Source organism: Varroa jacobsoni, unplaced genomic scaffold (assembly GCF_002532875.2).
Source record: "Varroa jacobsoni isolate VJ856 unplaced genomic scaffold, vjacob_1.0 scaffold_473, whole genome shotgun sequence".
In the NCBI taxonomy this organism is placed as follows: domain Eukaryota; kingdom Metazoa; phylum Arthropoda; class Arachnida; order Mesostigmata; family Varroidae; genus Varroa; species Varroa jacobsoni.
Window position 1 is genome coordinate 57,824 of NW_019213375.1, and position 13,251 is coordinate 71,074.

The following is a 13,251-nucleotide window of genomic DNA, read 5'->3' on the forward strand; positions in this document are numbered from 1 at the left end:
TGATTAAAATTATGAACAATATGCCATGATGGTTCATATTTTATCAATTACAAGTCATTTCGTCAATTAACCAAATTTTAATTGTAGCCTAAAAAAGCTGTCTTCTTGAAAAAGGTATTCCTACAATCAAAGAATATTAATTAAGATGGTTTATACGTCATCAGTTGTGAACCACTTCGACAGAAGTCACAATTGTACCTCTCAAACCAAAGAGATGAAAAGCGAAAATTGTCTCGAAGATCCGTGGAACTTGAGAAACAAAGATAAATCCCCAATATAAACCATTAACAAGCTTTCAACGATCGTACGAACTGCCAAAAAATGGTCAACTAGTCTAAATGAGCATCATACACTTACTACCTACTTTGAAAAAGGTGTTCATCCAATGAATTCAATATCGAGCACTGCCCGTCGCGGGACGTAACCCTGGCAGTAAATAAAAAGTTAGCCTTACTAAAGCAATATTAGTATACCATTTCCCATCATACGCTTACGAAATTCTTGTCAAACACTGTAACAGAAAGTGATGCAAAAAAACGATAGAGTATAATAGCAGTTACTTCCCTCTGGTTGGAAAAAGACAGCCGAAACTTCACGAAGACGACAAATAACCACATGACCGAACAAAGAGATACGCACTATCCTTTTTGTTGTTTAGTAGTTTGGTTTTAGTTGTATAGTAAATGATATTTTCTGTATGATGGTCCAGTTTTGTATACATGCTCATCGCGTTGGAAGAACCTCGTTGCATTTTTTCAGGTGAATATAAATTCGCATCTTTATACAACGACTTTAACCTTAAGACTAATTAAATATTTGTGACACTGAAAAACTATTTTCTCAGCAGTTTCAATCGTTAGTAAACCAGATTGAACAGATAATAGCTGGTATTGCTGCTGCCATGGCGAATTAACCGCCTGTTTACACATTAGTTATTTTTTTACCCACTTAATTGAGGGATCTTGTATAATAGCACCACCCATCTTGCTATAATACCCACCCCATAAGATTGTCGGTATCCCTGATAGACATTGCAAATTTATCATAATTTGAAGGAACGCTTAGTAGCGAACCAAAGAAATTTGAACACCATAGACAAGTACAACCACGTTTTCCTAATCTCATATTCAACATGGCCTGTAAACAACACCAATGAACTTTGCCCAGAAATCTGCAAATTCCTCAGAGGGTCATTCCTAAACAACGAAAATTTGAGCCTTTCTATTGTTGTAGTGTAGTCCTTTCAATAGGATGTCAAATTACGTATACCAGTTACTAACTAACAAAGCCGCGCTCTTCATACGCTACGTCGCTATGCCACTATATGTATGACGTACAACCAGTACACACGTAAATAACCTAGCAGTTACGATCGAGGTGGTATTTTCCACACGTTTTCACCGAGTGTTTACTACTGATAGAAGGAAACACCAAACTTGCCCTAGTTGGTTCAGTAGGAACACGTATGATATCAGTTCATATATGTATGTTTTGTAGGCCCCATCATAACTGGCTCTTTATTAACACCATATTCTGCATTGATCGTACGCACCCCTTATGGGCCCTGTCGAGAGCGCCGAATGCTTTTTTCAATAAAGGCACTTTCTCCCTGACTAGCATATATTTGAAAGAATATAAAACGTCACATGAAAATTGGCTTTTTTGATAACCACTCGGGTCAACCTGTAATATACATTGATTATGTTACCCCTGAAACCTCAGTAATACGTAAATAAAAATTCAATATAAGACGATAAGAACTTAAAATAAGTCTCCCGAATTGACTAATATATAAGAACAGAGTTGCCATTGGCAGTATAGACAAAAACTATGATCATAGGAAGATTACATTAATCGTAACCATTAGTGTGGTATACTTTGCAACACGGGTTTATTGAGGATTACAGAAGTTCTTTTTTTATTCAAGGAGTCTGAGAAGAGAGAAGTCTTATAATACATAAATACATAGTTTTAAATAGTCCGAATTTTTCAATTTTTGAACAACGCCCGTGGGTCACTCATCTAAATACAAATATACAAAATTTATGGGAATGTGCAAAAGCTCCTTGACGAGCAACTACACATTAAATATAGCCTCCTATGTTCAAAAACTTCCAGTCTCTAAACATTTCTTGTGGAAAGGAGCTTTAATCATTATCTTTCCGGTACAACCCGACGACGTTGCCTATACGATATTTCCATGGAGAAAAGTTATCCTATATTACCTTTATGCTTTTAAAAACGACGGACCTGGGGTTGTTACTGTAGTTGGCTTGCCATTATGTCGTTCTTGTTGGGAACCAGCCATGTGAAGTAATGCTCAAAAGCAGTACCCAGCCGTTTTTTAGTATTTGGTTTTCATTACTCGTAACTTAATGACGTCTCAACTGAAGTAATATGTAGAAGTGCACCTACGGTTTCCGTTGAATTACTTATCGAAGTCATGAATGGTGAGAACTTTGAAGGAATACCTACAGGTACTATCTTGATGATCAATCATAAGTGTACTTGTATTGATAAACATTGTATACTCATTGACGATGCATAGGCTTCGCTATTCATATCGACCATGGCACTATCATCATACAGAAATCTACATTGCAGCAAGTATTTTAATAGCTATAGCTTTATTCTTTAACTTTTTTTGAGGTATACATATGACATTAGCTGGCTTATTGTCACGCCCACTGTTCGTTGACGCAGCTTGAAGTGGGAATTGGAAACAAGTATTTCCTCGCTAAATTTGTTCTTAACGTGAACCTTTAAGATATGTCCAGACTAATTATTGTCTATGATATTCTTAGAACTAGCTGTACATAACGGTTTTTGCATTTGGCTCGTTTCACTAATAACATCTATTCTTCTTTGAGAATAGGTTTATCTTTGTAACATTTTTAACAAATTTGTAGTAAGTAAACATATATTATCTTTGCTTGATTGCATATTTTGTAAGGAGCGAAACGTCGAAAGCACATTGTAGATTGCTACCAGCGAGAAAGGCGTAAACGTTAATCCGTCCTTGCGGAGGATAACCAACGCCTAGCACTTATTGCCAATACCTATATTTTAAGAAAAGGATTTCAAAAACTAAACGAAAACCATAGGGTATTTAAGAATTAAGTTTCGTGAAACCATGTTGAAATCGTGCGGAAAGCTTGGTTCATAATTTTACCCATTTTTCAGGTTATTAAGCTCGATGGCAATTCAATAATAAAACATTGATTCTAGTTAAACATTTGGAATCCATATACAACAGTTTTATAGATCACACAGCCTCGCAGGGTGAAAATTCGTGTCATCATTTGTCGTTGCAAAATTGTAACGGTATTCGTCAATTGGTATTTCAGCAACTATCTACGGCGTTTCAAAAGCGTGTATGAATTCAGATTGGTGTTCGTTAAATTTTATTCTTTTCTTTTGTGTGGTATTTAACTCCTAATGTTACACGCCCTCAGCGATGCGTATGGCACCAAGAAAATATTTTTAGTGGCTGCAAAGTCTTCTAACTTCATGTTTGCGTTAAATTAGCTTCTAATGGAGAAGAACGGGGTATATTTGAAATTACGAAATAAATAAACGAGAATCAAGTCAAGTGTATCAAAAAAATCTCAACAAATATTGATACTTAACTTGTGGAATACGGGAAGCACTTAAAATTTGGTTTATTTCTAAAAAAAACTCCCCATATATATATAGATTTAGGGATTCAGTTTATCCAAGTTTATCCCAAGTTTATCCAACTTCTATTGTAGAGATGTTGGTTGGTATCAGAGAGTCTGCTGCTGAATGACTGTAGGAAGTTGCTTAAAACTGCTCTCCCGATCTTTCAGTGATTGTCTAGTCAAAAAATGCATGCCGCTCTGTAAAATGTTACATAATTTTAATGTTTTTTTTGCGTCACAAACAATAGAGTTTTAAACCCTGTAGGTAGTATGTCTGTTACTGTTAAGGTGTCGGTTGGTGTAGTCAAAATCATAATAATACATCATTATTATTAAATCATAGTTCAAACCAAATATACGGCAAGCTATAGTTCATTTGCATATTATTCAAATATGTTAATACGTATGAATCTATGTTCTACCAAAACTTCATTGGTATGTAGCCTACGTTCACAATTGGAAGTACTTTAAATGCCGGTGTCAGGGCTAGTGCGGTGAAGGAGAATCGTTTTAATTGCTCGACGAACTTCAGGATACAAAAATACACCCACCACGACTTGCAGGGAATAGCAGTGCGTATTTAAGTCGGCCACACCCCTTCATTCTAAAAATATTGCACAATACTTCGCTCTCCTTCCCAGTAATGGCTCTCCTCACACCAGTTAAACATTTCGCGGTTCTATCACAGTTTCAACGCAGACATATGCTACTCGCGAAAAACATACGTAACTAATAGAACAGCAAATTATTATAACAATCAGCCCCTATCCGTAATGTTATAGACATTTCTTATTTAACATATTCGATACAAACGTTGCTCATAATATGCGATACTGATAAAGGTTTTAAACTCTGTAGTCAAATCCGTTATACGTACTATTCGTGTCAATAGATCTTTCTCATGTGTCCAATCTTTCGAACTGAATATTTATATATTTTCATACTTGAAGCAGTGTTGAAGTTGTGTTTCTTTAATTGTTTTGCTGTTCCAAAACTTGTTAGTCCACTTTTGTGGCTAACTTTATGCATGTTAAACGGCCATTCCCCTTTAGAAGATTGATCGCAGCAGATGCGCCCTCTAGGTGAAAGACGACCTTTTTTTTTAATCAAGCTTAACAGTTTTTCCGTACAAATGTCCTGCATTGATGTTGGAAATTGTTGCTTTTGGCCGAAGCCGCTACAACACTTCATAACATTTGATCAGCAGAACCTGACTCTTGGAAGAGAAAGCCGGCAACGATGCTTGTCTAGAGAGCTGTTGATTCGCTTAGTACTAAACAGTTAGCGCAATTTTGATATTTAGTTATCAGAAGGGCAACAATGGCTCGTTTCTGTATGAAGACCTTATGCCTGGCACTTTCTCTGGATAAAAAGGCGTCTTACGATAAAAAAAAAATACAGAGCTCATAAATCTCATTCAAATTAGTTCCACTCATTACTTCTCAGTACTAAGTCATCATGACGGAATTGCTATCGGGCTACTCTTTATATTTTGGACGATCAGTAAAGCATATGCCGTACCGGTTCAACGTCACGCCAAATGACAAACTTCAATTATGTAGTACACGTTGGTCTCAACAGAAAGTAGCAGTGCATTCATTGAGATAAATTGTGGTCACTATTAGCGTCTCTCTTAGCTTCATACTGCAAAGAGACTCCTAGTGGTAATATATGTTGTTACTACAATCCTGAGTGTATGTTGAATGAATTTCGATGACATAAGTATGTATAAATTCTACAGTCAGCCTGTATGTATATACAGTTCTCTATGTCTAACCAATCAAATCTTCGCCTGTTTTGCTTTATTTTGTAACGGTCTTTCTTTTCTTCTTTGTTGGGCGAAGAGAAAAGAGTTGTTAGCGGAGCTTCCCTATTTAACGGTACATGTAAGCTTGACCGAACATGGTGTCGTAAGGCCTATGCATACATTCGAAATTTACTATATTGTTTTTAATGTAAAATAAATACCACGTTGATCTACAGAGCTGACACTCTTTACTCTTCGACGGTGGTCCGACGTCTTCTCTTAATCCCCTTACTTAGCTAGATGTGTAATAGAGAAACCGCATCATAAGCTTAAATCGAACTGTGTTATATGAGTTTCGGCTTCGTTTTTAAGTGAGAGTTATATCCGCCTATGTTCCCTACTTGTATCCCGCTTTCAGTGGGATCCAGCTAAATCGCGCCAAGGAAAAGTATTGCATAACCGTCTTTCTTCTCCGATACTAAACTATCGCCCTCAGAGGAACAATGATGTGAAAAGGCGGTTATTTTTAGTACTGGTCGTTTTATGCTTTGGCGCAATTGATATATATATATATATATATAAGGGACAAGTATTACATTTCCATTATCTACATCTACATTAGACTTAACGATCATCATTAAGGCATTAGAAAAAAAAATAAAATTTCAGCTTATAAAATAATTAACAGATCGAACAGTTTGACGCAAGCATGGCAAGAAACGAAAACTCCACTAAATTTTCTAGCGCTTTACTTACGAGTACCATCAAGGGTAGTGTTACATTGTGTTGTAAACTCTAGGTTTACGTAACAACCCGCAACATGCCTGCTAGATCTTACCGATTTAGCTAACTATGATAATAGCGATTGTTCTCTGTTTATGCTGAAAATAGAGTGAAGTGGTTAGAGCCTGACTGTTAATTTGGTTGAATAGGTCACACAGAATATAATCTAATGTGAGGAGAGCCAGGCGCAAATTAGACGCCTGTGTGATCTGTTTTTTTATATATTGTTTTCTTCAGTAGCGATTGACACCTGTATAGCGCTGAGATCGATGTCAAGGTCGAAGTCCAACAGATCCATTTCAAGATCCATCATTCTGCAATAACAGATAACAATAATTGAGAATCATTAGTAGGCTCTAAGTTGGAAACGACTAGTAATCGACTAAAATGCTCTAGCCTAATGAAAAGTCTTTCAAGTTTTGGTAATTCCATTTGGCCAAAAACTGTTGATATAGAGCTGCCATTTTTTGAGTATAACGATCTTTAATAACACCTAATTTGCCCACATGTGCCTCTCTTATCTTTCCTTTTTAAACTGCCAAAATTAACTCTGTTGCCTATGATTGGGTATAGAACCTAAAATAAATGTGAAGTAGGTGAATAGTTCTTGCGCTTAAGATACGTTAATAGCTTGACCACTACACACGAATTATTGCAAAATTACTAACATCGTACTGCAATGTGTACTCTAAGATAATTCTCTTGGTGATCACTGCACGAAGGTGCTGAAGAATTAAGCTACAGAAAGAAACAGGTTTTGTTTAAAATGATCATTTTCCCAAGACCGAAGAACAAGTTCGTTGCAGGGACTGAATTAATATCATATAATAGCATTGCCAATACTTATACAATAGATAATTAATCCGGAAATGTACTTGTGTTTAGATGTATGTGAAAAACGCAATATGGACCTTCAAAATTGGGAAAGATAGATCCTTCTACTTCTATCGAATTTGAACTAGTATCTTGAAGAAAAGATTTGCTACTTCTAATAAATAGACGCAGTAGTAGTAGTTTCGGTATTACTTTTGGTCAAAGTATACGTGAAAGTCGAAGAAGCCGTTATCTATATATAGTATGTTTTTAATGAGATTAAGAAGTGATCCCATATTCGTCCCAATAATCCCATCGTTCTTCATATCATTTGTTCTATGTACACTTAGTTTAGAAACTAAACGGTCATTTGGCCTTATTTTACAGTGATACGCAAAAACAATAATCTCCCACTTTTAGTTGTTTTTGGTTTAACACTAAAAATCCAAAAGAAAATACAGTCCAAGCTAAGATCCACAAGTTCTTATACATACATTGAATGGTCGAAATGAAGCTGTTACAGTTTTTATATGTACTAACCCTATCACGAAACATCGTTCATTCGGAACTTACTATGTTATTCCTCATTCCCTTGCTGTAGTTAGTCAAACCCTTACGTCTGCAGTCATCCTTAGGCCGAAGAAGCGACATAGGTTATATGAGAGTTTATTTGCACATAGAAATCTTAATATCAGAAAGCTATAATGTTTTGATATTGGTTTTACTGTTATCATGAATATGCTGGCTAGAAAACAGTTTCAATACGGAAGAGACTGGAACAGGCTGTCTGACTTGCTGGCACGGTACTCTAGCCAATTAATATACCGCGCGACGGGTCAATTTGCATCTTGCGATATATTATACTGTTTACGCTTAGAGAAATGGAAACGCATGCCGTCATGACTATTCTGGCTATGTAAAGTGCTTTAATCATTTGGTCAGAATGATAGAAAGGCGTCGAAATGTTGCATTAATGCAATAACTTAAATAGCACGTTATAGCCCTGACAAAGCGACCAAATAAAGACTCTCAGACAAATTCAATTTAGTTATAACAGTTTGGTGGGTGGCGTAGACTGCAAAAATCAATCTGATGAAAGATTTTTAGCCAATCCATAATTAGTCAATTTTGCCAAAAAATCGTAAAGGTGAAATATATAAGACGCCTAATAAAATGCAAAAAACATACAGACGGAACTATTGAGTTTTTTACCTTTCTGCGCCCTAAAACACGCATACGTCTTCAATATCGTTGACTCAAGTGTACATATTTTTATAGTGCTATTGATATACATTTTTTGAACATTCGACCGAGTAAAGAAGTTGAGAAAATATGTTTTTGCCATGATAAGATAAACGTATATATTTGACCCTTGAAAAATTCTTCAGGTACAAAATCTCATCGGATTAGCTACCTGGTAACACCACACAGGAAGTACTCAAAGCAACGATCGTTAACCACCTCAATTAACAACAGCAGACGAAAACTGCGAAGAATCAATGGAAGTACCGCAGAGTGGCCTAACCTTCATAAATTATTGAGGCAATCTGACTGAAAGTCACCTAAGCAGGCACGGTTAGTAGCATAAAATTGACTTGCCTTATTCTTTGAATAGGCTTATGACAGCAAGGTGCCTAAAAAGTTTTTTAGTTAAAAAGCACTTTTAGAACATTGGCTTTTTTTAGATAAACACCCGCGGCAACAACACGACTTTCTAGAAATTTTGGATACTCGGAGTCATGCATACATAAGAAACTATCTTATATCACGAAACTATCCAAGTGTACGCTGAAACACACGAACATTCCGCCAAACATCCGTTGATTTGGCAGTGTCGCCATTTTTTTGTGCTGCAAGTGCGTTACCAAATGTTTACTTTTAATTTTTTGGCATTTGAGTATTGCTCATTACGCAGGGACATGTTAAAATATTCGAGAGCAGAGGCGATTTGAAGTAGGTGGACCATGAAAAAAGTACATATCGAAAGAGGTTTAGATGATGTGCAATATTTTTTGAAACAAATATATCTCATAGAAGAGCTGCAGTTTATTTTGTAATGTTCAGTCCTCCTCGATCATAAGCTCCATTAATTTTAAATGGTAATTATTTTAAATATATGTTCATATGGAATAACAGGAGAAAATGTTCTTATTATCGTTTTATCTGTTTTCATTACAACATTATCGTTACCTGCTTTATCTGGAACTGTTACAATATTATTAGCAGATCGTAATTCTAATACTATATTTTCTGACTCTTAGGAGATCCTATTTGATATTATTAATTATTTTGTGCGAATTTGAGTTACGGTTAACGATAACTGTTTGGACGACCTTTTGTGATATAGCTGGCAGCCTAACTGATATTGTGTACTTCCAGTTATGTCTAGAAAAGCAGGTGACAATTCTGCAGGTAGCACCCAAACGCACATATATATATATATATATATATATATATATATATATATTAATAACAACGTGGCAAAACCAATTTAAAATACTATACGTATGACGGCTCTATAAACTGGGCTAAAGTTAATACCATAAAAATAGTCAACCTGGGCTTTACGAAATTATGAAATTCTACACCTTGTCATTACCACCCTTTGGTCTTTTACTAAGGTATGCTGTCCAGCGATTGAACTTGTGGGCAGCGAGAAGCATGATACACGTTATCGGCTTGCCTAAAATTAGTACAAATTAAATATTACTTACGTACTCTGCATAACCTATGGAAGAGACTGCATAACACTTCATTACATATATATTAGGCCGTTCAAGTCCACTTTGGGTGTCGTCTATTACGGTTCCCGATTGATAGAATCCGGGATCGACCTGTGCGAATTTTTGATCTCATTTTGCCGGATTTTCTCAAAATGCCGTAGTTGACGGTAGCTTGAAACGGCGGCAGACAGTAGACAGGCAATTCTGTTGCAGGTTGTTCGGCACAGTCCTATAGTGCGACTAAGGAACGAGATTTTTATCCGGTCCAGTTGCTTGAGATCCTCCTCAATTGCGTTCACCCTGTATGTGGAAACCGGTATAACTTTGTGGTCGAGAAGCTGCAGATCTATACGACCGCCAGGGGGTTAAATACTGAAGATGAAGCTATCAAAGCTATTCTGTATTTTTCTGTAACATTCTGGTGGTCATATGAGATGAGAAATCCTAAATGGATAAGTCGGTCACCAACGCTCAACGGGCAGTCAGAGAATTATAGCGCACCATTAAAATTCTGCCACCTTTCTTCAGTTTTATCTCCTTGGTTTCGATTGGAGAGATTGTCAGGCCCGATCACAAGACGACTGATTGTAAGTCGGAAAGGACCTGCTGCACATGAACTACTATATATATAAATTGTCTGTATAAAGGACACGAACCTTCACCATATATAGATTGCACGTACGCCATTACAAGCCGTATCCTCGGGCCACACGAGGCAATGCCGTTGTTTTCCACAACGCGCTTTGGTCAGGTCCCTGACTCTACGATTTTAAAACGTTGAGAATCCGCCCCTGAGATGGCAGAGCCGTTCTTTTCTGAGCAGGACAGTAAACGGAGTAGAATCCCGGTAAGTTGAATGAGCCTGTTTTTGTTAGCACTAAAGCATCAGCTGTGTTCCAAGCACTTGTCAACCCACAGCGGGAGCTTCGATAATTCCATCACGAGCAATGACACGTTGAGCTTACTGTGAAGGTCTGGAATGGCAGCGATCCGTCGGCACGTTCTCTACAAAGTTCACACACGCTTTTCGGCATTGCACTCAGGCCAAGGACCTGTACTACCGAGTTTCGACGCGGAAGGTCTTCAAAGCTTCGTACGCGTTTCCATGGTCCGACTGCACTCCTTCCGTGGAAGTCTCTTTGATTCTCGCCGCTAAAAAAAATTTCGTTCGCTATACGCGATGCTATACGTAATTGTCTCAGCTACATCATACTTATAGCTGTGTCGGCGACTCTCAACAACCTGACGTACTGAGAGAAGCACAAGAGCAAAGAGCAAATTTCTCATTCCTTTTTAGCAAATATCTCGTTAAAAATTTTAAAAACAATCCGGCCTGAAGAGGAGGGTAGATAAGGCATGCAGCTCAGATTCCGGGCAATTCCGTGAGTGCTTCATAACAAGCGATTTAACTGTTGCTATGGGCCCGTCCTCCTCGAACTTTATGCAGTCAATTGTAATCTGCCTGTAGGAAGTGGCTAGTGGGACATTTGAAATCTCGAAGTGCATAGCCGCTTCGGCCATGACAAAATTTTCATCTATTTTCGTGGCGGCGCATATCGGGATGAATGTTTTTGGAACATGAGCTTCCCAAAGGATGCTCTAAGGGGCGTACTTATAGCTTCGTCCACAACCAACATTGCTTTCTCGACAGAGTTACTACGCGGGTCGTTCAGCTATTCAAACACGTCCATTCTTTTATTTTTCAAGATTGCGATCGATGGGCGCAACCGCTTACTTGTGCAGGTTTCCGCTACACTTTTTAATGCTTTAAGACGGCACAAAAAAGTGGTGTAAACCGTACTTTCGCTTACAAGCAGCGCTCTATTTTTGTATGTTAGAGATCACTGGACTGACCGGCTTTGTATAGCTCAGCTACGTGGACGACACAACCATCCCCTCACTAGCTTTTCTGCTGTTTCTCAGCTATTTATAAAATACTCTGTAACATCTATCGCAACATAAGTTGAGACCCTGCAGTATTTCGGCACATTGTGCATATTATCTTTTTATATATAATATATATAACATAGCATATAATATAACGAAATTTTTTCAAATATGGGGCCTCTGACATCAGCGATGCTTGTACTCGTTTTCGCCCAGTTAAAATTTTGGGCCCTGAAATCATTGGTGTATTGGTTACGGCAGCTATTCCATTAATCATGTTTTGCTGTTCACTCCCAAAATTACAAAAGATTCATTCCAAAGATTTCAGGATCTAATGGGGCTTTTTTGAGTTATCCTCTTTTAAACAAAATAAATCAGGTGTGACGAGTCTTAAACGTCGTTCATTTTATTTATAACTACTATCTATTTTTATGCAAGCGACATGAAATGAATACTAGGCAAGAGAGCAGTCGCATGTAATTATGACTTGTGCCCTGATTGAGTTAGCAGCTTTTTACAATTACATAGCTTATAAAAAGCAATGCCTGTCAAAAAGAAAGAAATGTATCTTTCTCTACTGGAATACCTCTACTGGTAGTTTTAATAGTACTATTGAAAAAAAAAAAACAAATCAAACTGTAGTACTAAAATGCTGTATGACAATAGATTTTAGTGAGTCGATACAGATAAAATTAGCGTTCACAGTGAAAAGGCTCCGCTACTCTCTAATGAATCGGACACTTACGAAGTCCGTCGGTGAAATTTTTTAGCCTTCTCTAGACTCTCGTATTCCTTTCCACTTTTGTTCGAACAAAGCTGGTTCTAACACTATAAAACGGTTACTTTGATACAAAGGTTAAGTTGATCTTTCCGAATTCTTTGACATATATCTATTATTAGATGTAATATTAGAAAAATTCTGAAAATTAGTTTCTCTTTATAATTGCGTTTAATATTTGCTTGTCTTATGTAAATGCTCTACACTGCTTCCCGCTACATCAGACACATTAGTTTTCTCACAAATGCTCTATGTAAATGTAAGCTAATCAATAGCATTGGCATTACTGAAAGGTTGCAGTTTTAAGGGTTATATCGGCATGTACATTTTGACAATCTTCAATAGTAGCCCAGTTATTCCCATGTTAGGCCATGCAATTTCCCTAAAAATAGATCATGCACTTAAGTTTAAACATGCTTGTTTTGATCATGCGTGTGGGCACCTAAAAAAATAGTATTAGGCAGCACTGAACATATGTGGCAGTTGACAATTAAAACTCAGTTCTGCACAAATAAGATTATATTTTTATTTGGTTTTATCGTGATCTCACAATGGTACACTCAATTCGTTCGATACACTGTTACGTGACACTCACAATGATATACGACCCTTAAGTCTGCCCTGGGCTTATGGTAATAGATGATAAGCGTTACCAATGAGCCCCTGGTAGTTTATTATCGGTCCTACCTGTTTTTTTTTATAGATACTCATGTATATATTTACTTCAATTCACATCTCACGTGTATTATGACGATAAACGATTTGAGGAAAAGTCACATTTAGCACGCATTCGTCAAATACAGACCCCTTATTTTTACCCTTTGTAAGCACAGTTGTCATGTTGAAGACATGTGTATA

General features: G+C 37.1%; 1 protein-coding gene across 3 annotated transcripts in view; it reads right to left on the bottom strand.

Moving 5' to 3' along the window:
• LOC111260757 (signal transducer and activator of transcription 5B) overlaps positions 1-13,251 on the bottom strand; it is a 38,830-nt gene that overhangs the window by 12,195 nt on the left and 13,384 nt on the right. For all 3 annotated transcript variants that reach the window (XM_022833743.2, XM_022833744.2, XM_022833745.2), the window contains one exon: positions 6,443-6,506. In XM_022833743.2, the coding sequence (XP_022689478.1) occupies positions 6,443-6,506 (64 nt within the window). The remainder of the gene's footprint in view (positions 1-6,442; positions 6,507-13,251) is intronic.